We start from the raw sequence: 27,457 nt of genomic DNA on the forward strand, positions 1-27,457 counted from the left end.
TGTGATTACTGATGTGTTGTGGCATAAAATATAACAATACTTGACTTTAATAAAGCTGTTTATTAAAGGTTCACCGCCATGATAGTCAGCACATAAACACAATGTCTGAACAGAACAGACACTGTATGACCTGGATTTATTTTCATATCAACTGAATATGTGCCTATTACATGTATTTTAAATTAGATTTTTTTTTCAATGAAAATTATTTAAAATTTTAATATGTATTTTAGATTTCAAAAGATTAAGCCAATACTAAACACTTTACTATTTATTCACTTTAGGATTATATTTACATACCACGCTACACAACCGGCAACTACAACTAAAAAACGAACTGTCAATTAATCTTTTGAAATTAATTCAGTCAGCTCTCATATGTATTTTATATTAAAATAATGTAATTTGTCACCTGCAATATTTTTGTTCATACTGTACATTGAACATTGAAGTGATAATTATTTGTATGTCTCTACAGGTTTGACATTGATTACTTCGAGAGAGAAGCTGCTGTTAAGTTTCTACTGAAACTGATTGTTTCAGCATCAGAGTTTGATGCAATTAAAGGAGACAATTACACTGAACTATTAACATCTGTGTGCAGCTACGCATCTTTCCCTTTTAATGAGGATTATTTAGATGTTTTTTTTTACAAGATTCAGTGTGATTTCCTGCTGGACCTTTGTTCACATGTGAAGAACTGTGAGACTCAAACAGGCAGGAGTGTCCTTCCAACATTACAAACAATTTATCAGTCAGCTCCTGCAGTCTGGAGAATAAAGCTCTCAGAGAGAAAGAGCTCCATCCTCCTAGAAGTGTTGAAACTCCAAACAGAGAAGAAACCAGTAGAGCTGATAGACTGGACAGATGAAGAGAGTGAAGTAAAGGGATTCCTCCAGTGTCTGCCCTACATCTCACAACTGAGGTCTGATAAATACAGCCTTTTATTTGACTATTGTAAATAAAATGTTTTTTCCCCCCAAAAAATGATGTGAGCTTTATACGGTGTAAATATTTTAATTTAAGACAAGACTGCTTGGATATTACCAGAGCATGATAACTGTACATTATTGTAACTATTTAGTATGATTATATTTTAGGAATGCTGAGCAGTTCATCCCTTCAGTATGTAAAGTGTTTGGATCCAGAGTGAAGGCAGATCAGGTGACTCCTCTGCTCCAGGCTTTAGACTTCACTGTGACACTGAGTGGAAAATTACCCAGCAGCACCTGCAGATCTGTGGGGAGAGTTCTGGGCCTTTCACCAACAAAAATAAACCTGATTCTAAAGCCACAAGCCATTTCTGTCAGAGGACTCAATCTGCTCTTCAAACACATCAAACACCTGCAAAAACTGAGGTTTGAGATTCCTCAAGCTTTTCTATAAACCTTTTAAATCATCTCTGTGATTGAACACATCCTGGAATCTGTAATGTGAATGCTTCTCATGATCTTTGATGTTGTTTTTGACAGTCTGGAAAACAATATGTCAGTGAAGATGGTCAAAGCTCTGAGGTCATTTAAGGGTCCTGGTTTACTGGCCACAGAGGAGCTTTCACTGGTCACAAAAGACTCAAAGCAAAATCTCGCTCTTATCCTGAGCAGCTTGACATCTCTCCTGAGACTGTTATCTGTTCAGTGTTTGGATCTCACGGAGTGTACATCAGAGGCTCTGTCTCTAACAACCCTACTGGGTCTCCAGGAACCTCTGATTATCAGGTCTTTGTTCAGCTCAGTGGCTTGGCCCATGTTTTGTGATTGAATTAAATTGTTTTACAAACGGACTGAAGTTTTATTCTGTATGTGCCCAGGTTCTCTAAAGAGGCTCTTCAGCAGTTGGTTTCAGTGGTGCATGAAGCACAAGATGATGAACTGACAAACTGCTTTCTGAAGAAGGTGTCTAAAGATCTGACTTCCTGCTCACTGACCTGGGATGTGATTCATTACCTGCTGCAACATCAAGCTCGAAATTTGAATTTGGACTTCAGAAAGAGCAAAATCTCTTGTGAAAACATCAGAGAACTTCTGCCACTGTTTGACAGAATTCAGCTGAAACGGTAAATAAATCCATCAAGAACACAGCTTCTTCAGTACGTAAACAGTTAATTACAAAACTTGGGAGAGAATTGCTATTTTTGAGCCACAAGTTCCTTTTAGAATTTAAAATGCCTTTTAAGCCTTATTTTACTCAATTTATAATTAAAATATAGTCTGTTGTTAATGCTGAAAAATAGGTTTCTGTTTTATTTTACAACATAAATAACACAGTCATGTCTCAAATGTGCTTTTTGAAACCATTGTGCACTTTGCTGACATGTTGCTACAAGAACTACAACAGCTGTCCAATTTGTCAAGCACATTAAACATTCTTGTGGTAGTTGCAGTCCTTATGTAGTTTACTTTAGTTCAATTTAAAACTCATTAGAAATTCCCATGGCAAAACAGCCTTCCAGTTCAGCTTACAAGCTGATATCATCATAACAGTTGCATCAAATAAAGTCATTGAGATGCTTGTACTTTACAGTTTAGGGATTTGCATTTATTGAGTGTCTTTGATTCAAGTAGATTTCATTTAGTGATATTTTTCTCCACAGGCTGAGCCCCAGCTTCACTCTGTCCATCATTACGGAGATTTATGAGACTCGTTTTCCTCAGTATGTGTACAGTCTGATGAGTTCCGCAGGAAATGACATCAATCTGAATGGCAGAGAGTTAGACTCTGTTCACTGTGCAGCCCTGCTCTTCACTCTAGAGCACTGCAACACTGTCAAACTCAATCTGCTCTGGACCTCCATACCAGAGGAGAAGCTAGAGAGCTTTCTGCCTTTACTCAGCAAAGTCAAACAGCTCAGGTTTACTTATTTAACAGCCCTGATATTATAATAAATATAAGTGTTCTTTTGTTCAGTCATGTATGTGTGTGTTTGTTAACAGTGGTTCTGTGTATGATTTAGTGTTGACAGGATGCTGTTACTGAAGCTGCTTCATTGCTGCAGTTCCTCTGATGTCCAGCAGGAGGCAGCAGATGTTCTTCTCTCTGCTCTCCACAACAGACTGGACTTTTCCTGCTGCTCTGCTCTGGATTTAACAGACACACAAAATCAAGAACATTTTAATCTAACTGAAAAAGACTGTAGAATAATCTCATCTGTGCTACAGAAAACTCAAAGTATTGTGAAGTTGATCTTACAGGACTGTGAGCTCTCTGATGAGGCCCTGAAACATCTTTGGCCAATCTTGCCTCAAGTCCAGCTGAGGTAAGATATCTGACAGATCTGTTTAATTGCTACTATTACATAGTGCATTTATTTATCTCCATATAAAATCTCTGTATATTATTCTCACCATTATGTTTGTTGTCTTGTTCTCCTTCAGCTGTAGTAAAGCTCTACTGCTGCAGTTTCTGGCTTGTATCAGTACAGATAGATTTGAGAAAGGCTCTTTGGGGAGCACTGAGGCTCTTTTACAAGCTTTGGGAGGTGAAATGGACCTCAGTCACACTCAGATGGAGCAGAGAGCTTGTGAACAGCTGGCTCTGTTTCTGGAATATTCTGAAGGACTAACAGAACTGGATCTCAGTCACTGCAAACTCACTGATCACTGCATGGAGCCGCTGCTGCCACATCTGCACAAAACCCAGACTCTAGAGTGAGTTACAGAGACACATTAGGAATAGAGAAAAATAAAACACATATTTCAAACTTGTTTGCTTCATGTTTATTTCTGTTTAATCTTTTCATCTCATTTTTTTCTAGCCTGAGTCACAATAATATCACAGATGAATCAGCAAAGAGAATCCACAATGTTGTCTGCACTCAAAGCAACATTCAGACTGTACGGTAAGTGTGTGTGTGATCAGTGTTTTATTAGTGTAGTACGGTAACCCTCAACCCTTTTTATGTTTATAAAGTCATATGTGTCTATTTTATTCAATCCAAGTCTCAAATGTTGAACACTTTGTTGATTAAACAACTTTATTATTGTTGATCCTAATCTTTGAGGGATATATTAACTTAACACATTAGTTGATTTGTATATCATGGTGTGGTCAATTTTGTGCTTGCAGACTCTTCGGAAACAAAATCAGAGACAGAAAGCAGTTTATCAGAGACAAGAGATTTGAAATATGGTGAAGACCCTGAGACGCAACCTGATTGATTAATCAATAAGAGGATCTTTTGTAAATGACTGGATTCTTGATGAAATCATCTGACAATCAATTTGCAAAGCACTAAAAAACTCTTATTTAGTCGTTTATTTTCGTAATACATTTGGAAATTTTTATCTTTATATATTTAATGCCGTCTGGTTTATTTTGAGCCAGACTGGTTTAAATAAAATGCTTATTACAAAGTTACAGTATGATAATGATGCATATTTTGCAATGTGTTAGGCAAGAGTTATTGCTTGAATATGTAGTATTAATCTCTCTTTACGGGCTCACATCAAGTTCAACACATTGATGTTTGCATGCAGAACAGCCACATGCTCCTCGCCTTCTTACAAATTGGTTCCTGCCGATTGCTTTTGATACTGTAACAGACGCACAATGTCACTTTCCCAAAATTTGCTGGTGGAATGATCTCCCCAGTCTTAGACAGCCTTGAATACTGCATTCAGTAGAAGTATTCAAGAAATAGCAAAGTTCTAATTGTTTCAGTAAATTCTTAATTGCAAAGGTTGACTAGAAAAAAATATTTATGTTTCATTGCTATTCTAGACAATATTTAAACCGTTTTATTGTTAGCTTTTTGCTATTATCTCCTAGGGATGAATCACTTTGTTAAATTTTGGTTTTTAAGTTGCTTTAGTTAAAAGCATCGGCCAAATGAATTCATGTAAACATACTAAGTCTCTTTTAATGACTGGGTGTCAAATGTACATTTACAACAACACACCTTGTTTATCTCTTTATATTATTTATCACTCGAAGCGGTTTGCATATGTAAGGTTTTTATGACATGATGTTGTGAAGCAGTCATTTCACATTGCCTTTGTCTGGACTAAACGAATTCAACAGATGTTGTTATATCATAGTGAGTCCGACTGGGTATGAGAAAGACACATCTGTGATTATTAAATAAACACTTTGGAATATTTACCAGTACTTTGTCTCTTGCTTTCTTCTCCCCTGCCTTGCTCTTTTTGGACTTGTAAAGTTAATATGACAAGGTGCTGACAAACAGAAATATCCAATGATTGCTGGATCCAACCTGCCAAGGGGCATAAACTGTTTAATATTACAAATTAGTCATCTAATATTTTTTATCAAACCTTGTCATATTTTTTTAATCCAGTAAGTCATAGATTAGTTTAAATTGAATCTAAAATAAGGCTGATTACCCCTTAGATAAGCTAGTCGGTTAGGTCAGACTCGATTTAAGACACTGTCTTAACATAGACGATACGTTTATTCATCTGGCCCCTGTGTCGATGACTTTAAAACATTTTTTAAATATGTTATGACATTTCCAAGTGTTTACCTTTAAACCAGGTATCTACACGTAAGTTGACTATGTGGACATGACACATATAACGCTGAGTGGCTCGTTGGTCTAGGGGTATGATTCTCGCTTAGGGTGCGAGAGGTCCCGGGTTCAAATCCCGGACGAGCCCGATTTTTTTTCTCTCTCTTTTTCTTTTTCTTCATCCTGTTCATTTACAAAATGGTGGGTTATTTAAATAAAAAAAGCTAAAGAAGTGTCATGTGTTTATGTTAATGAACATTGTAATCAAAGTAAAAAATAAACTGTTCTGTCGCAGTACTTCACCAGTGTGCACAGTGGTAGCGTTTACTGAGCTGAACGGCACTACTGTCAATTGTATGTAACAGACTGTATCCCACCAAAACGGTATTGTGATTATACTGATTTAAAAGAGCTGGGAACAAAAATATTGCAGATTTGACCCCGACGTGATTTGAACACGCAACCTTCTGATCTGGAGTCAGACGCGCTACCGTTGCGCCACGAGGTCTCATGACAGTATGGCCTAAAATATTAACATTTTAAAAAAGAGTTTTGTTAAATGTAATTTAAATTAAATCTCATTATTGAAATCATTTGTAGCTTATAAATTATCATGTGTAATTTGAAACTAACCATTAACATAGTAACCCAACCCGCAATTTTATGTGATTATTTGATTCAGCTAGGCATGCATTTGTACCAATTGCAGTTATTCACGACTACCTATTTTTTCGTACATAATGTTCTTATGATAAATACGAAAAAACTGTTCTATAAAACAATGATTCATAGAACGGTTTTCCGCAGTGTTGAAGTACTTAAGACATGCAAACAACTCTTGCTCTCATGGCTCGTTGGTCTAGGGGTATGATTCTCGCTTTGGGTGCGAGAGGTCCCGGGTTCAAATCCCGGACGAGCCCTACTTTTTCTTCAATTTATAAATAAAAGGCGTGCTGACTATTGCTGAGACAAATGTAGCCAACGCAACCGATCTCTTTTGGAACCACAGTATAAGTAAGACAGAGCAGCGTAGGCTACGCGAGTCGTGGTTGAATAATGAAGGCATCTAATCAGATCTACAACTATTTACTAGTTTCTATCAACAACAAGATACCATGCATCATTTTATTTAAAAGAACCAAAACAGGCAAATCACTCAAAAATGTGAATTCGCTGGCAATTTACACTATCTGGAAAACTCAAGTAAAAAAAAGCACACTGGCCAGTACGGGGATCGAACCCGCGACCTTGGCGTTATTAGCACCACGCTCTAACCAACTGAGCTAACCGGCCATGTGATCTCATGAGAAAATATTTGTTAAAAAAAACCTACCATTCGCAAACAATGTACGTATAGCTATGATATATCTGCCCATATAAATCGCTAATCGTATTATCGTATAGCTATAAACACTATGCAACTTAATTGGTAATTAAAAAACGAGCTTTTTTTCTGCAAACTGATGAATACATCAAAAAATGCTAGTATAACCCACCCATAAACGTTTATTTAATAGGGATAATCATAAGAGTCAACAATAAAGTTTATTTAGCAAATGTGAAGTGTAAATCAAGTTTAAAATGTGATACAGATTAATTCATTCGTTAAATGGACTATGAGACACTGTTCGCACAAAGTTCAGTTATTTTATAACCGCTAGATGTCAGTAGAGCATCTTAACTGAACAATTTTTTTTCTCAGAACCAAACTTTACTGTAAGCTAATATGAAGGCCGTTTATTGTTTTAATTTTGACATCTAATGTTTTGCAACTGACGTATCTTTTTAAATAAATAAATCTAGTCCACTTGTATCTTTGTAACTGTAATTAAATTTGTATCTTATACAAAATAGTATAGAATATACATCAATCAAAGTTCTTTGTTTAAACAAGGTACTCGCCTTATTTTTCGGTAGGAGCTGGTGCAGGCATTTGTAAATGTAATGTGTTTGGTTTCCGGTGTCCTAGCGTTAAGTTATTTTTAGCTGTTAACAGTTCGTTTTGCTGCTTGGTATTGCTAACTAGTGTGTCTTTGGATAAATATTGTAATGTATTATCTTAATTATTAACAGAATGCTTTGTATTGTATATTTTACAATTTACTGCACTTTGTTGTCTCCTCGTTATTTCCCTATAGCAGACAATGAACCGGAAGGCTCGCACATTAACGACGTATAGGCCTACTTCTGCATTGAAAAACAAGGTGGATAAGACGCTCTTGGTTTATCTTATAACCCGATGACAAAGCATGCAAATAACTTTTTAGGAAAACTTTATCTCTAACAATATTCTAAATTCCTTATTATACAGTGAAAAGAAGTTATTGTAATGTCACCCAGAATGTTTTAACTAGCTGACACTTGCTTAGTTTCTTTGTGAGAAATCAATCATATCTTTCCATCTAAAATAGTTTTGTATATAAGCTTCTCTGAGACTAACTAAATTGGATTTCCTCATATGACCTGCAAAGCTGACTAGAATGTGTACTTATCAGAGTTTATATCACTTTCATCTTTTTCTGCAAAGGAGCGTCTTGTTTAAAAATCTTGGGAACTTTTATTTTAATTCTATAAAATATAAATTTCTTAATGGAATTCCTGGGGTTTCAAATTCACTGTAAGTCAAATACCACTGTATATAGTGACCTTGTTTCAGTCACATGCTCACGTTTCAAGAGTTTTTTGAATGCTCCTCTGAAAATATTTTAACTCTGATTCATGTTTTTAAGTGTAAAAGGTGTCTGTGAAGAGCTGGAAAAGAGGAAGTGGCCTGGTGTTAGTTTTGCAGCTGCAAAGTCTGAGCTTCAGGAAACAGCTTGTTGTGTGAAACTACCAAGACAAGTAGTCAGCTTGTAGTCTGCTCTTTAGATTTACACAACTACATACTATACACTCAATTTCTTTTAAATAACTTAACTTTGTTGGCTGTCCTTTCCTCAAAACATTTGTTAACACAAATATACTTTTCATCATTCAAAGAATTCCTGATGGATAAAATCAAGTTCTAAAATAAATGTTGAAAAAAAAGGTCAAAACTCAAACTGGCCAGAAACAAATACATTTCTTACAAAAAAGCTGGGGTTCGTCATTTATTAGATGAGGTGAGACGGGGATGTCAAGGTCTCAACATTCAAGATTTATTTTCATTAACAATAAATTATCTTTTTACAAAATGAAATGGGACAATTATTTGGCAACAACTCTTTACCACATGTTTGAACATGAGAGGTCTTCATATGAACATGCACACAACTATAAAAACACCTACTCCAGCCGAGCAGCAAAATTCATCTCTCATGGAAGTTACATTCTCTCCTGGAAAAGACCCTGTTCAACCGTGTCCAAAACCAGATGCGACGTAAAATGACAAAAGCATCTATTTCTGTGTAAATGGATATTTTTTACATAACAAGCTTTGAAAAGATAATAGTGGCTAAAATCTCCTTCTGTGGTTCACAAAAGAAAACACGGTAGATTTGGAATGACATGAAGGAAAAAAATAATTTTGGTCAGTTCAGAGCAACCATCTTGTTAGAAGCTATATTTGTGACTCTGGACCAAAAGAACAGTCATAAGGGTCAATTTTTTGAAATTGAGATTTATACAACTGAATGCTGAATATGCTTCCCATTGAGGTATGGTTTGTTAGGATAGGACAATAATATACAACTATTTGAAAATCTGGCAAAAAAAAATCTAAATACTGAGAAAATCGCCTTTAATTTTGTCTAAATGAAGTTCTTAGCAATGCATATTACTAATCAAAATTAAGTTTTGATATATTTACGATAGGAAATTTGCAAAATATCTTCATGGAACATGATCTTTACTTAATATCCTAATAATAAAATGACAGTTTTGACCCATACAATGTATTTTTGGCTATTGCTACAAATATACCCCTGCTACTTAAGCCTGGTTTTATGGTCCAGGGTCACAATTACATATTTTACCAAAAAAAAATTTCAGTCAAAAAAACAACAACTGCAGTTTGATTGAGATTAATTGGAATGCACAATGAATAAACCTGATTTCTGAAAATTTCTAAAAATGGAGATATCTGTTATTTGCACATGAACTTCATATATACACTGCCGTTCAAAAGTTTGGGATCAGTAACATTTTTAATGTGTAGTTTTTTTTTGTTTTTTTAAAGCTTCTTATTCTCATCAAAGTTCCATTTATTTAATCAAAAATACAGAAAAAGCAATATTTTGATGTATTAGATTTTGTAATATTATTGCAAATTATTGCAAAATTAATTTGAATATTCTTTAAAATATAATTTATTTTAAATTCATTTCTGTCGTGCAAAGCTGAATCAGCCATTACTCCAGTCTTCAGGGTCACATGATCCTTCAGAAATCATTCTAATATATTGATTTATTACTTTTATTAACAACGTTGGAAACTGTTCTGCTGCTTAATATTTTTTTGAAACCTGTGATACTTTTTTCAGTATTCTTTGATGAGTAAAAAGTTAAAAAGAACAGCATTTATTCAAAATAGAAATCCTTTCTAACAATACAGGCTTTTACTATCCCTTTTATATCAACTGAACACATCCTTGCTGAATAAAAGCATTAATTTCTTTCAAAGGAAGAAAGAAAGAAAACGTTTACTGACCCCAAACGTTGAACAAGGTATTTATGTTTTCAAAAGTTTCCTGAAACATTGATAATAAATCAGCATATTAGAAAGATTTCTGAAGCATCATGTGACACTGAAAACTGGAGTAATGATGCTGAAAATTCATCTTTGCATCACAGGATTAAATTATATTTTAAAGTATATTAAAATAGAAAACCACTATTTTAAATTGCATTAACATTTCACAAAATTCGTTTTTTTTTTTTTCATTTTTAATCAAATAAACACAGCCTTGATGAGCAGAAAAGTCTCCTTTAAAAAGCATTAAAAATTGTAATGTCAAACTTTTGAGCAGCTGTGTTGCCAATATAATTGTGTGTGTGTGTATATATATATATACACACACACACTCTTAGAAATACAGGTGCTTCACGATGCCATAGAAGAACCCCTTAAAGAAACTTTAACATATGACGAATCATTCTGTTTCACAAAAAGAAGGTTCTTCAGATTATAAAAAGGTAAGAAAGAGATGGTTCTTCAAAGAACCTTTGACTGAACGGTTCTTTGTGGAAGCAAAAATGGTTCTTCTATGGCATCGCTGTGAAGAACCTTGTAAAGCACCTTTATTTTTAAGAGCGTATTAGTTCATATTAAACATCCTTATGCCTCATCACTGAGCATTTTCGCTTTCAATATGGACAAATGGAAGATTACTATGCATCTGGTTAGGGCACGGTTGTTAGACTGGTTCAACCACATTATTCTCTTGTGTGTAGTGTGTTTGTGTAGGAAAACATTGTTTAATGTGTGTCTCTACACACACTTTCATGCAGCACGTGCAAAAATCGTCTCAGTGTTCTTCATCTGCATTTTTACCTCAAAATCAGCTATGTGCATTTAATTAACTTTGTTCATTTTCTCTCGTATTTTCGTTTTGTTCTTCAAGTGGATGGGGAGGAGAATACAGTACATCCTCTTTGTCCTCGGAGGTTAGTTCAAAAACACAAACCTGTAGTCAGTAAGGTGTGACCATGCACATTAATACATTCCTTTTCCAGTGAAGCATTACGACTTTACAAAAGTCCTGACATAGCGTTTGTTTTTCCTTCACCTCATATGCGTCAGAAAAGTAGTCCCCGTGTGATTTGCAAAAGTTGAAATCCTTCATGCTAACAGCGTGTTAGGACTGTATGGAAGCAGCGATTAAAAAAAAAAAACACAAGTGCTTATAGTGCAAGAGCTGTTCCACGACCCTGTCGAGTCCTCAATGTGACGCCGGACACGTATTCAATAAAACACTGGACACAGAATGACTATCGGTCCACTGTGACATTTAGGGGGCGCCGCTTCCCAATTTACCGGGTCAGGAATTAGAAGAACGTACGATGGTTGTGGTGGTTACGCGATGTGGTGTTATCTACAGGTTAGTCCAGGTGGGAGTATACTGGGAACCTTTGGCTGGGCGGCGCCCCCTGGAGGCGGCTCGGGCTCCCTGCGCTCCTTCCTGAGCTTGCTGGATCCGCTGACACTCTTTAAGGTTTTGAGCCCGAACTTCTGCGCTCATGATCTTCTCCACCACCCGTGTGGGGAACCAGCCTCGCTCGCCGTCATGCAACCTTTCACCCAACATCCAGCCTGAGGGCGAGAGACAAATATGCCATCAAAGCTCAGAGAGAAGAAAAACAGGAAGGACATGTCACAAAAATAGTAAAACAGAACAGAGGAAAGGAAGCAACGGAGCAAGAGAGACAAGTTCATGCAAATGACAGCAGATGATGCAGAAATGAAAGACTGCAAACTGCAAAGTTTTTTAAGGCATACAAAAGCGTTTGTGGTCGCTTACCATCATCGCTGCACTCCAGAATGTGCAGCACATCAGCCATTTCTATAGAGAGCTCATCAGGTTCCTGAGAGGAGTATGACTGGATACACTGAACCTGCTGAGAATCTGATACACACCAGCAAAAACAGAAAATCAGAGTGCATACTGATATATAAAATGCTTATGACAAAATAAAATAAATATTATAAATATTTAAATAAATATTATATATTAAATTATTATATTTTAAAATAATATTTATATTTGTATGTGTAATGTATTTATTTATTTTAAATAATCTAAGAATATACACATAATTATTATTATAAATTATAATATGTAATTTAAAATATTTTATTATATTGTATTTATTTTTAAATAATATTAGAAAAAAACAATCATATATATACATAATTTTAATATATGCCATGAATATTCATTTATTTATTTTAAATAAAATAATCTAAGAATATAATAAATACATTTTTATACACATAATTATTATTAGAAATTATAATATGTAATTTAAAATATTTTTATAATATTTTATTTATTATTAAATAATATTAGAAAAATACAATCATATACTTTTAATATATTATAAAGTAAAAAAATATATGTTTCATGATACAATAAATTACTACATTTTATTATTACATTACTTCTTGCTTTATGATTTTATAAATGCCAATTTTATTATTTTAAAATATTTATTATTGGATTATTTTATTGTTATAAATAAACATTATATGCTCTTTTATGATCTTTTTTTAAAATAAAATGACAGAAATAAAAACGAATTGTGACAGACACGGGATTACTTTATCTAATGACAGACAAACTAAAATAAATATTATTTGTTATTTATCTTATAATATTATAAATAAGGTCAAATAATTATATCATTAGAAAATTTAAATATATATTAGATATATTGTAATATTTTTAAATAATATTTATATAATGTAATTTTTAAAATTCTAATATATTTTTTTTAAATCTAAGAATATAATAAATAAATTTTATAATATATACTTAAAAATATTTTATCTAATATTATATTTATTTTATAATATTAGAAAAATACAATCAAATACATTTTTATATTATTTTTGAATATTATAAAATAAAATAGATATTTTTCAATAAAAATAAATTTCTACATTATATTACTACATTGCTTATTTTATTTTATAGAATTAAATTATATTATTTTATAATATTTATTATTTGATTATTTATATTGTTATAAATAAACATGCTACATTATTTACTATATAATATTAGATAATCAAAATAAAATATTTTTATATTATTTATTAATATATTTTTTTATTTTAATAAATATGTATATATTTAAATATATTTTTTAATTAAATAAATAATAAATTTGCCTTTTATGTCACTGATTTATTAGGACAAGGAAAAATTGGACAGTAAAAGATTTTGGATTTTGGATCAATTACAGAGCTAACTAGTATAATGACAGAAATGGAAACGGTCTAATTATGACTAACAGAGATGAGATTAATTCAACTCATGACCAAATAAAATAAAATAAAATAAAAAATATTATTTATTATTTATCCTTCAATAAGATAAAAATAATTATATAATTAGAAAATTAAAATAAATATTAGATTTTTTTTTACATTTCTTTACAATTACATTTTTATTTTATATATATTTATATTTCTGTTATATATATATATATGTGTTAACACATATCTTGAATGCACATTGGTTTGGATAAAAAGCTCAAGCTGCTAAATGTAAAAATGGGGTACATCTGGTATCTGAATCAGACAAGATAAATCCCATCTCTGTTTGTCATAATGCAGATTATTTTTATTACATTATTTTATTATATATACTTAAAAATATTTTGTATAACATTATATTTGTTATGATATTTGTTTTATAATATTAGAAAAAAAATACATATATATATATATATATATATATATATATATATATTAAAAAAATAAGCTTTTTAATTTCACATCAAATCAAATAAAAAATATGCCTTTTATGTCACTTATTTATTAGGTCAAGGAGAAATAGGACAGTAAAAGATGAAAAATAGAGAAAAAACAGGACTGAGGAATGGGATTTTTAACTAATTACAGAGCAAACTAGTATCTTGACAAAAAAGGAAACTGTCTAATTATGACAAACAGAGATGGGATTTATCTTGTCTGATTCAGAAACCAGACGTACCCCATTTTTACATTTAGCAGCTTGAGCTTTTTATCCAAACCAATGTGCATTCAAGATATGTGTTTCTTCAGGTTGTGCATGCATATATGTCTTGTACCTGGTTGGTGAGTGCTGGTCGACAGGAATCTCGTGCGGCGGTTTGGAGTCAAAGCGTATATCCAGCGCAGTTTATCGCTTCTGTAATCATTCAGAGCTCTATTAGTGCACAAAGCAAACATGTACTGTAATCTCTATGATAATGGTTTAGGACTGTGTTCTCACATGCTTTCGGTCTTGAGCATGTAGCTGACTTCTCTGTCCTCCTGGTTCTCAAGTAGTTTCAGCACAAACGCACAGGCCAGCATCTGACCCTGATCCTCCAGGTCTTCAGTCCTCAACATGGAGCGACTGCAAGAGTCCAGAACCTGGTACTTCTCTCCACTGAAACACACACAAACAAAAATACACATACAATTGTTATATAACGATTACAACACCTGCTATTGAGGTGTGACAAAGGTTAGGAACAGGTTTGGTGGTATGAGTAGGTTTAAGGGTTGGTTAAAAGGTCAAAAGTGTACAGGGGTTAGTTTATAAGTTTATAAGCATTTACAAATCATGAATAATTTGCAAAAACATGAACAACTGGTTACTAAATGATTTGTAAAGATGAGTAAATAAGGTGAATTACGGTCATTTGGGAGACTTTGTCATCAGGATGACTGCTCATAAATGTACTAATGATTAGTAAACATTCATAAACATTTACAAATCATGAATAGTTTCACTTTAGATTGGGTACTGCAAAAAGTCTACACAACCAACAAAGACCAAATAAGTGATCTTTACACACTGTGAATATGAGTTAATAAATAATATGTTAACATGAATAGCTTGTGAACTGCTTAAAATTACTAATTAATGTAAATTATAAAAATAAGTAATATGTAAACTGAAGTTTAATGACGTTTGTTAGCATTCAAAACTACATTGACAATTAAGCTTTATTCATATTTCTGTTCAAATCACTTTTGATTTAGATTTATAAGTTTATGAATTGAATTGCAATGACATTTGTAACCATTAACTAATGATGCATTGAACTTTATATAACATTTGTTAATGATTTATTAATGAAGCTTTCAGTCGTCATAAACATCTGTCCAAATCATTTGAAGATTTTTAAAAAGTGCATGATCATATGTATTGAAAGTTTAATGACATTTGTAAGCATTGTGATTAACATTAAATAATGCTCTGTTTTATAATAATTAATTAATAAACATTCATAAACACATCTCATATTTTTAGATATGTGAATATATAATAATTAATAGGCTATTAGGCATTATATAATATTTGTTAATGATTTATTAACTAATATTAAGTTATCATAAAGTGTAAATGTACCCAATAACAATATTAGTGTCCATATCAACGGACAATATCATTTTTTGTGTGGATTCTAAAATCAAATACACTAATTCAAATAACTTTTGATTATATTTTATAATAATTAAAATATTATATTATATTATATGTTTTAAAATTTTTATTTAACAAATTATTTGTATAATATTATAAACAAAATAAAACAGTAGGTAATATATTTTATTTATTATATTTATTCTAATTGTAATAAGAATTATAATTATGTTCTATTTATTTTTTAATTATTTTATTATAAATAATAAAAAACTTTTACTTTTTTTTTACTGTTTCATATTACAAATCAAATAAATTGCATATATTATATTATTATTATTATAAAGTGTAAATATATACCCAATAACTATATTGGTGTTCATATCAACGGACAATATTATTGTTTTGTGTGGATTCTGAAATCAAATACACTAATTCAAAAAAATTTTATTATATTTTTAAATGATTAAAATATTATATTATATTACTTTTTCAAATTAATTGAACATTTTTTATAATATAAATAAAATAAAATATTAGGTATTATATTTTATTTATTTGATTTATTTTAATTATAATAAGAATTATTATGATGTTATGTATATTTTTTAAATTAATTCTTTATTATAAATAATTAAATAAATACTTTTCTAACTATTATTATATTTTTTTTACTGTTTCATATTACAAATAAAATAAATTGCATATATTATATTATTAATTTATTATTATTAGACAATATCAGAGTCCACATCAATTGATAATATCATTCTATTTACAACAAGCAAATAATATTTATTTGAATTAGAATAAGAATTATAATGATATTAATATATATTAGTATTATACTGAATTTAATTATAATTATTGGTTTTATTTCTTAAATAATACATAATTAAATAACATTTTTCACATTATTATTTTTTTTTTTTATGTATAATATTATAAATAAAATACATGATATTATATTATATGTGACCCTGGACCACAAAACGTCATAAGGGTCAATTTTGTTAAACTGAGATTTATACATCATCTGAAAGTTGAATAAATAAGCTTTCCATCATGTATGGTTTGTAAGGATAGGACAATATTTAGCCGAGATACAACAATTTGAAAATCTGTAATCTGAAGGTGCAAAAAAATCTAAATACTGAGAAAATCGCCTTTAAAGTTGTCCAAACAAAGTTCTTAGCAATGCATATTACTAATCAAAAAATAAGTTTTGATATATTTATGGTAGGACATTTACAAAATGTCTTCATTGAACACAATCTTTACTTAATATCCTAACGATTTTTGGCCAAAAAGAAAAATCTATCATTTTGACCCATACTATGTATTTTTGGCTATTGCTACAAATATACCCGTGCTACTTAAGACTGATTATTGTGTTCCAGGGTCACATATAATTTATTATTATATTACATATTTGACAATATTAGTGTCCACACCAGCAGACAATATCATTCTGTTTATTACAAGCAACTGAAGACATCACATGAAGATGTCAAAGCTGGTGATTTTACAGACCTGGAGCTGCGTTTGGTGATGAGCAGCAGGTTATTGAAGAGGAACAGGTAAATGGGGTGGTAGAGTTTGCGGCTGCGCATGGTCCTGGTGCTCTTGGGTCCGGACATCTGCTGCACCTCACCCTTCTTCAGGAGCCAGCGAGAGTGAGAAATCACCGGCACCGACTGCATACAAGAGAACAGAACTGCACTTAATTAAAGTATAAAGATGAAGGCTGTAAGAATTTTACTCTAATACACAAGTAAAGTCTTCATACCAAGGGCTCTTGGAACAATTAAAGGGATAGTTCACACAAAAATGAAATTTATATGATCATCTAGACCACAAAACCAATCATAAGGGTCAATTTTTTGAAATGGAGATTTATACATCATTAGAAATCTGAATAAATTTTTTTTGGTGAACTATCTCTTTAATATAACAATTGCCATTGATTCTTATATGTATCAAAATCGAATGAGATACATCAAGTTTGAGTCAACAACTGCAAGAGCTAGAAACTATTTTTAGCACACAATGACTTTTTAATCCGTTAATCACATACAGCTATTACTGTATTTTCCTCAAATAGGTTATATCTGAATAGTCGAAATAGGTCAAAATATTATATGGCTTAGGAATGAAATAAATAAGTGAATTGTTGTTCCTTTAAGTACAGTAGAAGTGTGTACTCGTGTTCACGGTTATGGCACAACATCTATCATCTTTTAGTACCTTCGACTTGAATTCGAGTGTTTTCTCGATGCTGATGAGCTCCTCAGTGCGACCCATCTTCCTGACTCCTTCATTGCACTCCTTCACAATCTGAGAGAGACAAAAACACCCCCACATGGGCATTAACATCTTTGTGGGGATTTCCCATTCACATCTGTTTTAATAAGAGCTAATTATAAGTACTCTACACTAACCCACATATTCACTCCAACCTTGAAATACAATTGTAGGTATTTTTAGATGCAAATTAGACCACTATTAAACCCATTTTTAAAACTGATTTCCTTGAGGGAACTTCTCCAGTAGATCAGGTTTTACTATTCCCTCAGAAATGTTGTCTTCATGATGGAAAAACATACTCCCACACACAAGAACAAGTTTGACTAAATAATGCTTTTAAGTTTCACTCCAGCTTGGAGTTCAAGTATCAGTATGTTTACCAGACATTCAACAAATCTTTATGAATGAGCAAACTGCAGATGACCTCTGGGATATAAACTTTGCCTTGAGATCCTCAGAGTCGTTTTTTATTGAGACCCACTAAAGTGTCTTGATTGTGTATTAATGACATATTAAAATCATAAGTTTGATCAATACGAAATTTAATAAAATTCATAAAATAATGTCATGTGCAAAACAATTATACCAAAATGGCAGGAGCCTTGATAGTTAAAGTTGGTCAGGTATCTGTACACATTATTTATTTCTATTTATTGTGTGCTATTACTAGTGGTTATTGATGCACTGTTTGTTGTTAAATATTTAGCAAAAGCATATAGCATTGAATTAATGTAGTGGTGATGTATTTCCTGTCAACATCCACAACGAAGCACCACATGGAGCCATTTTAGCATTGTGATTGATGCCATAACAAATAATTGGCTAAGAAACACACTAATTCACTGCATGACTAACTAAAATAAAACAAAAATAATATTATATTATTTATTACATTATTATATAATATAATAAATAAAATTACATACTATTTAATATTATTATATAAACATACATCTTATTTAATATCACATTACTTATTGTATAATAAATAAATAAATCAATAAATAATATAAATAATTATAAATAAATAAAAAATATTTTATACAATCGAATTGTATTATTATAATAAAATATTTGTATTATAATAAAATACATTTATAACAATGTAAATAACAAATTATATTTCATTATATCATTTCTTATTATCTTGCTTATTTTATAATATAGTAAGTAAAAATAATTTAATATTATTAGAATAAAATAAACAGATTATTTTATTTATCATTACAATTGTTGTATAACATAAATAAAAATATTTCTAATTTTATTGTATTGTTTATTATAAAAATATGTATTTTATAATAATAAAAATAGAACATTTATAATATTTTATATTATTAATTATTACATTACTTGATAATATTATAACTAAAAATATTTATATAAATATTATAATGAAATATTTATATTATTATACATTTCATTTCTTTAATATCAATAAAAAATATGTTGTCATTCTATTTTTATTATTACATTGGTTATTTTATAATATAATAAGTAAACATATAATTTTATTTAAAATTATTATAAATAAAATAAATAAACACATTTTTTCATCATTGCAACAATTATTCTATAATCTAAATAAAAATATTATATATAATTTTATTGTATTGTTTATTATAACAATATTTATTTGATAACACTAGAAATATTAAGAAATATATTTCATGACATTACACATTATTACATGACTTGTTTTATAATATTATGAATAAAATATTATATATTATATATTTTTTAGTATTTTAATAAAATATTTATTTTATTAAAAAATAAATTTATTACAATATAAATAAAAATATATCGTTATTATAATATTTAGTATTACATTACTTACTTTATAATATAAGTAAAACATATATATTATATTATTTAATATTATTATAAATAAAATCAAATTAAAAACACATTATCTCATTTATCATTATAACAATTATTCAATAATATAAGTAAAACATATGATAATATTATTATAAATTAATATTATTGTAAATAAAATAAATAAAAATAAAATAAACACATTATCTTATTTATCATTACAACAATTATTCTACAATATAAATATAATATTATATATAGTTTGATTGCATTGTTTATTATAACGATATTTATTTCATCATATAAAAATATAAATAACATTTTTCTACTATTATTCATTATTACATGTCATTTAATTATGATATTATTTGAAAACATTATAAATGAAATTAATAGTGTATTATTTACTGTATAAATAAAAAATATTATATATTTGATGGTAGCAGCCTTAGTTTTAGGTAGTCAGATACCTTTACACATGATGGTAAATAATGGTAATTGAAGTACTTTTTGTTAAATATTATGCAAAAGGACATGGTGGTGAATTAATTTAGCGATTATGTATTTCCCATCAACAACCACAACAAAGCTCACATGGATCCATTTTGGCACTACGATTGTTGCCATAATAAATAATTGGAGTCTGATGCCTTGAATAGCAGTTGAATCACTATTATGTTAATTCCAACATGACGTGAATGTTACAATAATCGCTTTAAAATGTTTAAGGAAAATAATTACGAACAAAAGCCACATTCCACCTCACAGCTGTCAAAGTCAGTGCCAAAAGGTGTGGCTCGGTAACCTTGGTACCGCGAACAACAAAGGTAAGACGTGCTCGACAGGTGAAAGTCAAGACACAATGAAACTTACTCATGACATAGGCTCATTACCACACCCTGAAATCAAAACACACACACAAACTTACCCTTTCCAACTCTTGATGAGCTAATATTGCAGTCTTTTCTCTCTCAGAATTTTCCTCCACCTTCTTTAGAATATTCTGGAACAAAATAAGCAATTTTGATAAAGATGTATTACTAAGCTAATTCTAAGACATTCGATTGGCTTACTCATTCCCTACACAAGTTATTCAAGACTTGTGATTGGCTGACGCCTACCTGCACAAGCAGCTTGAGCCGTGTGATTCGCTGGAAGGGGAGGATGAGGAAGGAGGTAAACGAGAGGCCCTTCACTTTCGGCTGGTTCTCCAAAATGGACATATTCTCTCGGAAAAGAGTGTTCTCTTGTCTGAAAAACACATACGGACATTTATGTATAAGTCCTTTAATGTAAACAAGCAAGCACATAGATCATGATGCACAATGCTTGAAGTGACTCAAATGAATCATTCTTTCCTGATTCAGTGAACTGATTCGAAAAACCCCTGATCGTTTTTCTATTTATGCTTTGCTATTTTCGTTTCACTGATTTTACATAATGCTTCAAATTATGAGTTTGTTAGAAGGTGTGCTCAATTTCTGCTGCCACAAAACATGTTTTAATTACTCTCAGATGTTGTTAGATTATACAAATTTCCATAAAATAACCATAAATCTTGACAATCAGATTAGGCATAATAAATCACATTTACAGTCCAAAACCAAAAGTAAAACCACAATGAAGTTGGAAAAGGTTATGCTTTACTGTAATAGCCAGGTAAAGATATTCAACACAGATTAGATATGCAAATGCAGATTTTGTACATTTTATTTTCAGTTAGTGTCTTGTTCACCTGAGGCAGAATGGTAGCATACTATTTACTGAGCACAAAACTGAATACTACAACGCCGTTTTAGCACCACATAAAAAAATGTAATAAAAACAAACAAAAAAACTAAGATTAAGAGATTAAAGTCTTAATATTTCAAGAATAAAGGTGAAATATTGTGAGAATAAAGTCGAAATATTTTGGGAATAAAGTCAAATTATTTCGAGAATAATCTTTAGACTTTATTCTCAAAACATTTCACCTTTTATTTTTTAAACATTTCAACTTTATTCTCAAAACATTTCAACTTTATTCTCGAAACATTTGAACTTTATTCTCAAAACATTTCAACTTTATTCTCGAAACATTTCAACTTTATTCTCGAAACATTTCAACTTTATTCTCAAAACATTTCAATTTATTTCGAGACATTTAGACTTTATTCTCTAAACATTTCAACTTTACTTTTGAGACATTTAAACTTTATTCTCATGATTTCAACTTTATTCTTGAAACATTTCGACTTCCTCAAAACATTTTAGCTTTATTCTCAAAACATTTCAACTTTTTTCTCAAAACATTTCAACTTTATTCTCAAAACATTTCAACTTTATTCTCAAAACATTTCAACTTTATTTTCAAGATATTTCGGCTTTATTCTCTAAACATTTAAACTTTATTTTTGAGACATTTAAACTTTATTCTCGTGATTTCAACTTTATTTTAGAAACATTTCGACTTTATTTTAAAAACATTTTGACTTCCTCAAAACATTTCAACTTTATTCTCGAAACATTTTGACTTTATGTTCTAAACAGTTCGACTTTATTCTTAAAATTTCAACTTTATTCATGAAACATTTCGACTTTATTCTCGAAACATTTCAACTTTATTCTCGAAACATTTCAACTTTATTCTCGAAACATTTCAACTTTATTCTCAAAACATTTCAACTTAATTCGAGACATTTAGACTTTATTCTCTAAACATTCAAACTTTACTTTTGAGACATTTAAACTTTATTCTCATGATTTCAACTTTATTCTTGAAACATTTCGACTTCCTCAAAACATTTTAGCTTTATTCTCAAAACATTTCAACTTTATTCTCAAAACATTTCAACTTTATTTTCAAGATATTTCGGCTTTATTCTCTAAGCATTTAAACTTTATTTTTGAGACATTTAAACTTTATTCTCGTGATTTCAACTTTATTTTAGAAACATTTCGACTTTATTTTAAAAACATTTTGACTTCCTCAAAACATTTCAACTTTATTCTCGAAACATTTTGACTTTATGTTCTAAACAGTTCGACTTTATTCTTAAAATTTCAACTTTATTCATGAAACATTTCGACTTTATTCTCAAAACATTTCGACTTTATTCTGAAAACATTTTGACCTTATTCTCGAAACATTTCAACTTTATTTTCTAAACATTTCGATTTTATTCTTAAAATTTCAACTTTATTCTCGAAACATTTCGACTTTATCCTGAAAACATTTCGACTTTATTCTCAAAACATGTTGATTTTATTATCAAAACATTTCGATTTCATTATCAAAACATTTCAACTTTATTATCATAATTTTTAACTTTATTCTCGAAACATTTCAACTTTATTCTGGAAATTTTAACTTTATTCTTGAAACCTTTCAACTTTATTCTGAAAACATTTTGACTTTATTCTCAAAACATTTCGACTTTATTCTCGAAATTTCGCCTTTATTTACGAAACATTTCGGCTTTATTTTCAAAACATTTAGAATTTATTTTCAAAACATTTAGACTTTTTTTTTCTCAAAATATTTCATATTTTTTATTCTTGAAATATTTCGACTTTATTCTCAAAATATTATGACTTTAATCTTGTAATTTTTTTTTAAATGGCTGACATGTAGCATTTTAACAATTCATTTTGTATAAAAGTGTCTAAACTTAAGGCAAAAATGTTTTTAAATTATGACTGATTTTCCTTCTGATTCCATCACTGCACATCGAATGGAAGGCCAAGTAAGACACACATTGCATTATGGGATACACTATTCTTTGCATGTGCTTCTAATCTGTTCTAATCTCTCATTCTGTGCAAAACAGAAACTTTAGATAGTGTTAACAGCATGCTATATACTGCAGAGATAGTATGACTTGCATTTTAGTATGATATCACATACACAGCTTAATATTTTACCCAGATTTTTGACAAAAATCTGCAGTTTAGTCTCTTTTCCAGCAGGTGGCCTATAAATTAAGTGGCTTAGAATGAAGTTTAGCAATGCACTTTAAATGCACAAGAGAAATAGAGTTTGTTTAGCAGCATTTACATTCCTTCTTATTCTTCATTTTGCATAGGCTGCAAGGTTTAATTGCTTTATATTAATATAAATACAATTAGTATATAGTAATTGCCTCTAGGAGAACACAATGAACTACTTCAAATGAACTTAACTAGGTCACAAAGCAGGAAGGTGGTTTATGAGGTTTTATGAGGTTTTATGAGTTCATTATTATGAACCTGTGTGGTTTAAAAACAACAAAACATCATTGTTTCAGATGCGCAACCTAGCTGTTGTTATAAACGTAATGCACACACGGAGTGGTATTAAACCTAATCTTAACAGAAATGGAAAGCACTGAATCTTCTCAGGCCGATGCACAGAAAGTCCCAAAAGCTTTACAAATACACAAATGAAAGCACCTACATAACACATCAGAAGCCAGCGAGGACTGAAGCCCCAGGCTAGAATCCAGGTAGACAGCTGGTCTGTGGAGACGCTGAACATGCATGCAGACGAGTTGATTTACACAACAAACGAACAGTACTGTCCCTCCCTGTCCTGAAAATACCCCACATTTATACACCCACAATCAATAACACTCACACAAAGCTACTGCATTACTTCAGAAGACTTGGAAGATGATTTATGAGCAGCATGAACTACTTTTACACCATGGAAAAAGAAAATACAGGTTTGGTACAAGCAAATGGTCACATGATCACTTTAATTCATGTAAAGTGTCATGGAATTTCACTAAGAGAAGGAAGCGTGGGAAGATTGCAGGCGACACATTGATGCATTGCTGTTGTTGTTCCTTGTATGAACCACACCCACCAGTCAAGTCAAGTCACTGTGTCACTTTTAATTACAAGAATCATCACGTACAACGTCACGCGTTTCGGTTACGACACAAACAAGGAAATACTCTTATGTTCTAAAGCTTATTACGCAAAAACACTAAGAAAACAATTCAGATCAGAATTAATCTGCGTGTTAGTTTAGCTGTTCTCCAGTCAAATTTAGCTGTTTGATCAGCATGGTTTTTCTGATGAAGCTGGTTGACCGAGCAACTCTTTTTAACTAAAGATTAACTGGTGTTCTTCAGAAAAATCTTTTTTTTTTTCTTTTTTTTTTTTTCATTTTTGTGTATTTGAACCCTTTCCAAAAATGACTGTATGATTTTGAGATCCATCTTTTCATATGCAACTCATATGCAACTATTACAGAAGGTTTAAACATTTGTTGTTTTCTGGGAAACACCTAAGTATTTTCTGTAGCTTCTGAAGTGCAGTCATTTTCTTAATGCATTTTGTTTCCTTCTGGAGCATCAGTGAGTGTTTGAACCTTCTGTAATAGTTGCATATGAGTCCCTCAGTTGTCCTCAGTGTGAAAAGATGGATCTCAAAATCATACAGTCGTTAGAAAGGGTTCAAATACACAAAAATGCTGAAAAACCAAAGAATTTTTGGGACCTGAAGAATTTTTCTGAAGAACAGCAGGCAGTTTAACTGTTCAGGACAAACAAAGGACTCACTAAAACAACACAGCTGTGGATCATTCAGGTAACAAAACAGTATTAAGAATCAAGCATATGTAAACTTTTGAGCGGGGTCATTTTTATAAATAAACTATTATTTTCTCTTTTATGTGAAATATCTCATTCAGGTCAGTACTAAATAAAAAATAACATGCATTTTGTATGATGCCTCTTAGTTTGTTAAAATAATTAACATTTTGCAGATTCTGCAAGGTGTATGTAAACTTTTGATCTCAACTGTAGATATAAACATACTTTCGCCAGTTGACTTATTACAATACATTAAGACAATTATTTGGTATATAAAAAAAGTTTTCATTACATATGTCATTTTCTAATTAAATATGCAGTAATTTGCAGAAAATGTACGAATTTTTGTCTTGCTTCATTAAAGGGTTTTACAGAGAGTATTGTTGATATCTCATTTTTTTCACTCCACAAATCATATAATACTGTCAACAGCTATAAAAATTGTTTTTATCAAGTTTTTGAGAATAAACTGTTATATAAATTAAACAAATGATATACAAACAAACCCTTCTGTAAAAAAACCTTCAGAATATGGATAAAACAGCAGTGTTGGTTTATATAAGTGCTACTAAAGTGAAGATTTCTGGTTTAGTGCATGGAAAAAAACTCATTTTAAGAAATCAGCCTATACTGTAATTGAAATCTGCAGACACAAATAGATAAAGTGCATTAAAATAAAGACTTAAAATCTGTATTTTGGATGTTTTCGATCCACTATTCTGGAAGACGACACATAATGCAACCCTAAAATCTCAAAATTGTCTAACTATTGATGTATTTGCATTTACATGCATTTATAGTATTTATTTTGTGACTGTATGGTGATTTTATTTTATTTTTGGAATAGAACCAAAAATGTTTCTCATACCCAACAAATAAGTGACCCTAGACCACAAAACCAGTCATAAGCAGCATAGGTATATTTGTAGCAATAGCCAACAATACATTGTATGGGTCAAAATGATTGATTTTTCTTTTAGGCCAAAAATCATTAGGATATTAAGTAAACATCATGTCCCATTATGATATTTTGTACATTTCCTAACATAAATATATCAAAACTTAATTTTTGATTATTAATATGCATTGCTAAGAACTTCATTTGGACGACTTTAAAGGCAATTTTCTCAGTATTTAGATTTTTGTGCACTCTCAGATTCCAGATAGGAAACAAATAGTTGTATCTTAGCCAAATATTGTACTATTCTAACTAACCAAACTATTCAATGTTCAGTAAAAACCCTTATGACTGGTTTTGTGGTCCAGGGTCACATATAGGCATATCTGCCCTCTAATGACTAAATTGCATTCAATATTTCCCAATTTTCATATGCACAAGTAATAAATTTGCTTACAGTATCCGCCGGTAGTTCTTCTCCTGGTACGCCTGGTTGATGACGTAGCTGATGAAGACTTGGAAGTGGTTAACAGCGTGACTATGAACAATGTCGCAAACATCTGAGATCAGGATGGATTCTTCAATCCTGTGCTCCAGATCCATGAGGAACCTGAGGAAAGTCAACAATATTATGGCATTTTGTATACACAACACGAGACATACTTCAGTGGCAATGGGGAAAGTACATACTGTACTGTTTACATTTGCATTTAAGCTTAATATATGCACGTCAAACAAACTCAAGCGGAAAAGCTTGCATGGGCAATAACTTCGAAAATCCACTAGAATTAGTAAACACCAGGCCAATTTTGTTTAGTGCCACTAGCTTGAGCTCATTAGCATAGCTGTGCACTAACAAACACATCTTACGTAAGAAAACAACTCAAATCAATCTTGTAATCCAATGTTCTTCACTGTTCAAGAGCAGGTTTGGAAGGGCCGAGCTCCTCCTGACTCACGCGCATGAATCATCGCATTAGTGGGTGGATTTGCATGCTATATAGCTACTGACTGGAATCAAATCGCAGCAACACTTTAATTTTAGCCTGTGGGCAATTATGGGTATCAGAGTGAATAGGAGGAAGTTTCACGTTTGAAATATGATTGAAGGAAGATCATGTGAAGTTTATTAATACTGACTGTTACGTGAGACAAAACAAGTTTAAACTACATAAAAAAATTAGAAGGCTATTTATTGGATTAGCAAAGGCAGGTGACATAATGTGACTAGACAGGGAAAAAAAAACAAATATGTTTTTATAAAATGTTAATAATTAGTATTAATAACATTCAAAATAGATTAATTTTAGAATGTTTTATAAATGTATGTTTATATATTTTGGATATATATGCATATATTTGAAATA

General features: G+C 30.8%; 2 protein-coding genes and 4 non-coding genes across 7 annotated transcripts in view; 3 read left to right on the forward strand and 3 right to left on the reverse strand.

The window, feature by feature from the left end:
- LOC141285293 (uncharacterized) overlaps positions 1-4,280 on the forward strand; it is a 47,240-nt gene extending 42,960 nt beyond the window's left edge. The window contains exons 11-18 of the mRNA XM_073818323.1: positions 1,101-1,358; positions 1,473-1,718; positions 1,811-2,056; positions 2,594-2,851; positions 2,954-3,256; positions 3,375-3,647; positions 3,755-3,838; positions 4,066-4,280. Coding sequence (XP_073674424.1) covers positions 1,101-1,358; positions 1,473-1,718; positions 1,811-2,056; positions 2,594-2,851; positions 2,954-3,256; positions 3,375-3,647; positions 3,755-3,838; positions 4,066-4,132 — 1,735 coding nt within the window. The 3' untranslated portion in view covers positions 4,133-4,280. The remainder of the gene's footprint in view (positions 1-1,100; positions 1,359-1,472; positions 1,719-1,810; positions 2,057-2,593; positions 2,852-2,953; positions 3,257-3,374; positions 3,648-3,754; positions 3,839-4,065) is intronic.
- A 1,263-nt stretch (positions 4,281-5,543) lies between these two features.
- On the forward strand, positions 5,544-5,615 carry trnap-agg (transfer RNA proline (anticodon AGG)). Its single transcript has one exon. It is a non-coding gene; the product is annotated as a tRNA-Pro (tRNA).
- A 288-nt stretch (positions 5,616-5,903) lies between these two features.
- trnaw-cca (transfer RNA tryptophan (anticodon CCA)) lies at positions 5,904-5,975 on the reverse strand. Its single transcript has one exon. It is a non-coding gene; the product is annotated as a tRNA-Trp (tRNA).
- Positions 5,976-6,315: 340 nt separating this feature from the next.
- On the forward strand, positions 6,316-6,387 carry trnap-ugg (transfer RNA proline (anticodon UGG)). Its single transcript has one exon. It is a non-coding gene; the product is annotated as a tRNA-Pro (tRNA).
- Positions 6,388-6,686: 299 nt separating this feature from the next.
- On the reverse strand, positions 6,687-6,760 carry trnai-aau (transfer RNA isoleucine (anticodon AAU)). Its single transcript has one exon. It is a non-coding gene; the product is annotated as a tRNA-Ile (tRNA).
- Positions 6,761-10,436: 3,676 nt separating this feature from the next.
- The window catches only part of ngef (neuronal guanine nucleotide exchange factor), a 64,704-nt gene continuing 47,683 nt past the window's right edge, over positions 10,437-27,457 (reverse strand). For both annotated transcript variants that reach the window (XM_073817695.1, XM_073817694.1), the window contains exons 7-15: positions 26,548-26,700; positions 20,756-20,885; positions 20,563-20,637; positions 17,754-17,843; positions 17,040-17,203; positions 14,364-14,522; positions 14,200-14,279; positions 11,904-12,008; positions 10,437-11,695 (exon numbers count right to left, since the gene is read on the reverse strand). In XM_073817695.1, coding sequence (XP_073673796.1) covers positions 11,478-11,695; positions 11,904-12,008; positions 14,200-14,279; positions 14,364-14,522; positions 17,040-17,203; positions 17,754-17,843; positions 20,563-20,637; positions 20,756-20,885; positions 26,548-26,700 — 1,174 coding nt within the window. In that variant the 3' untranslated portion in view covers positions 10,437-11,477. The remainder of the gene's footprint in view (positions 11,696-11,903; positions 12,009-14,199; positions 14,280-14,363; positions 14,523-17,039; positions 17,204-17,753; positions 17,844-20,562; positions 20,638-20,755; positions 20,886-26,547; positions 26,701-27,457) is intronic.

This window comes from Garra rufa, chromosome 14, assembly GCF_049309525.1.
Source record: "Garra rufa chromosome 14, GarRuf1.0, whole genome shotgun sequence".
In the NCBI taxonomy this organism is placed as follows: domain Eukaryota; kingdom Metazoa; phylum Chordata; class Actinopteri; order Cypriniformes; family Cyprinidae; genus Garra; species Garra rufa.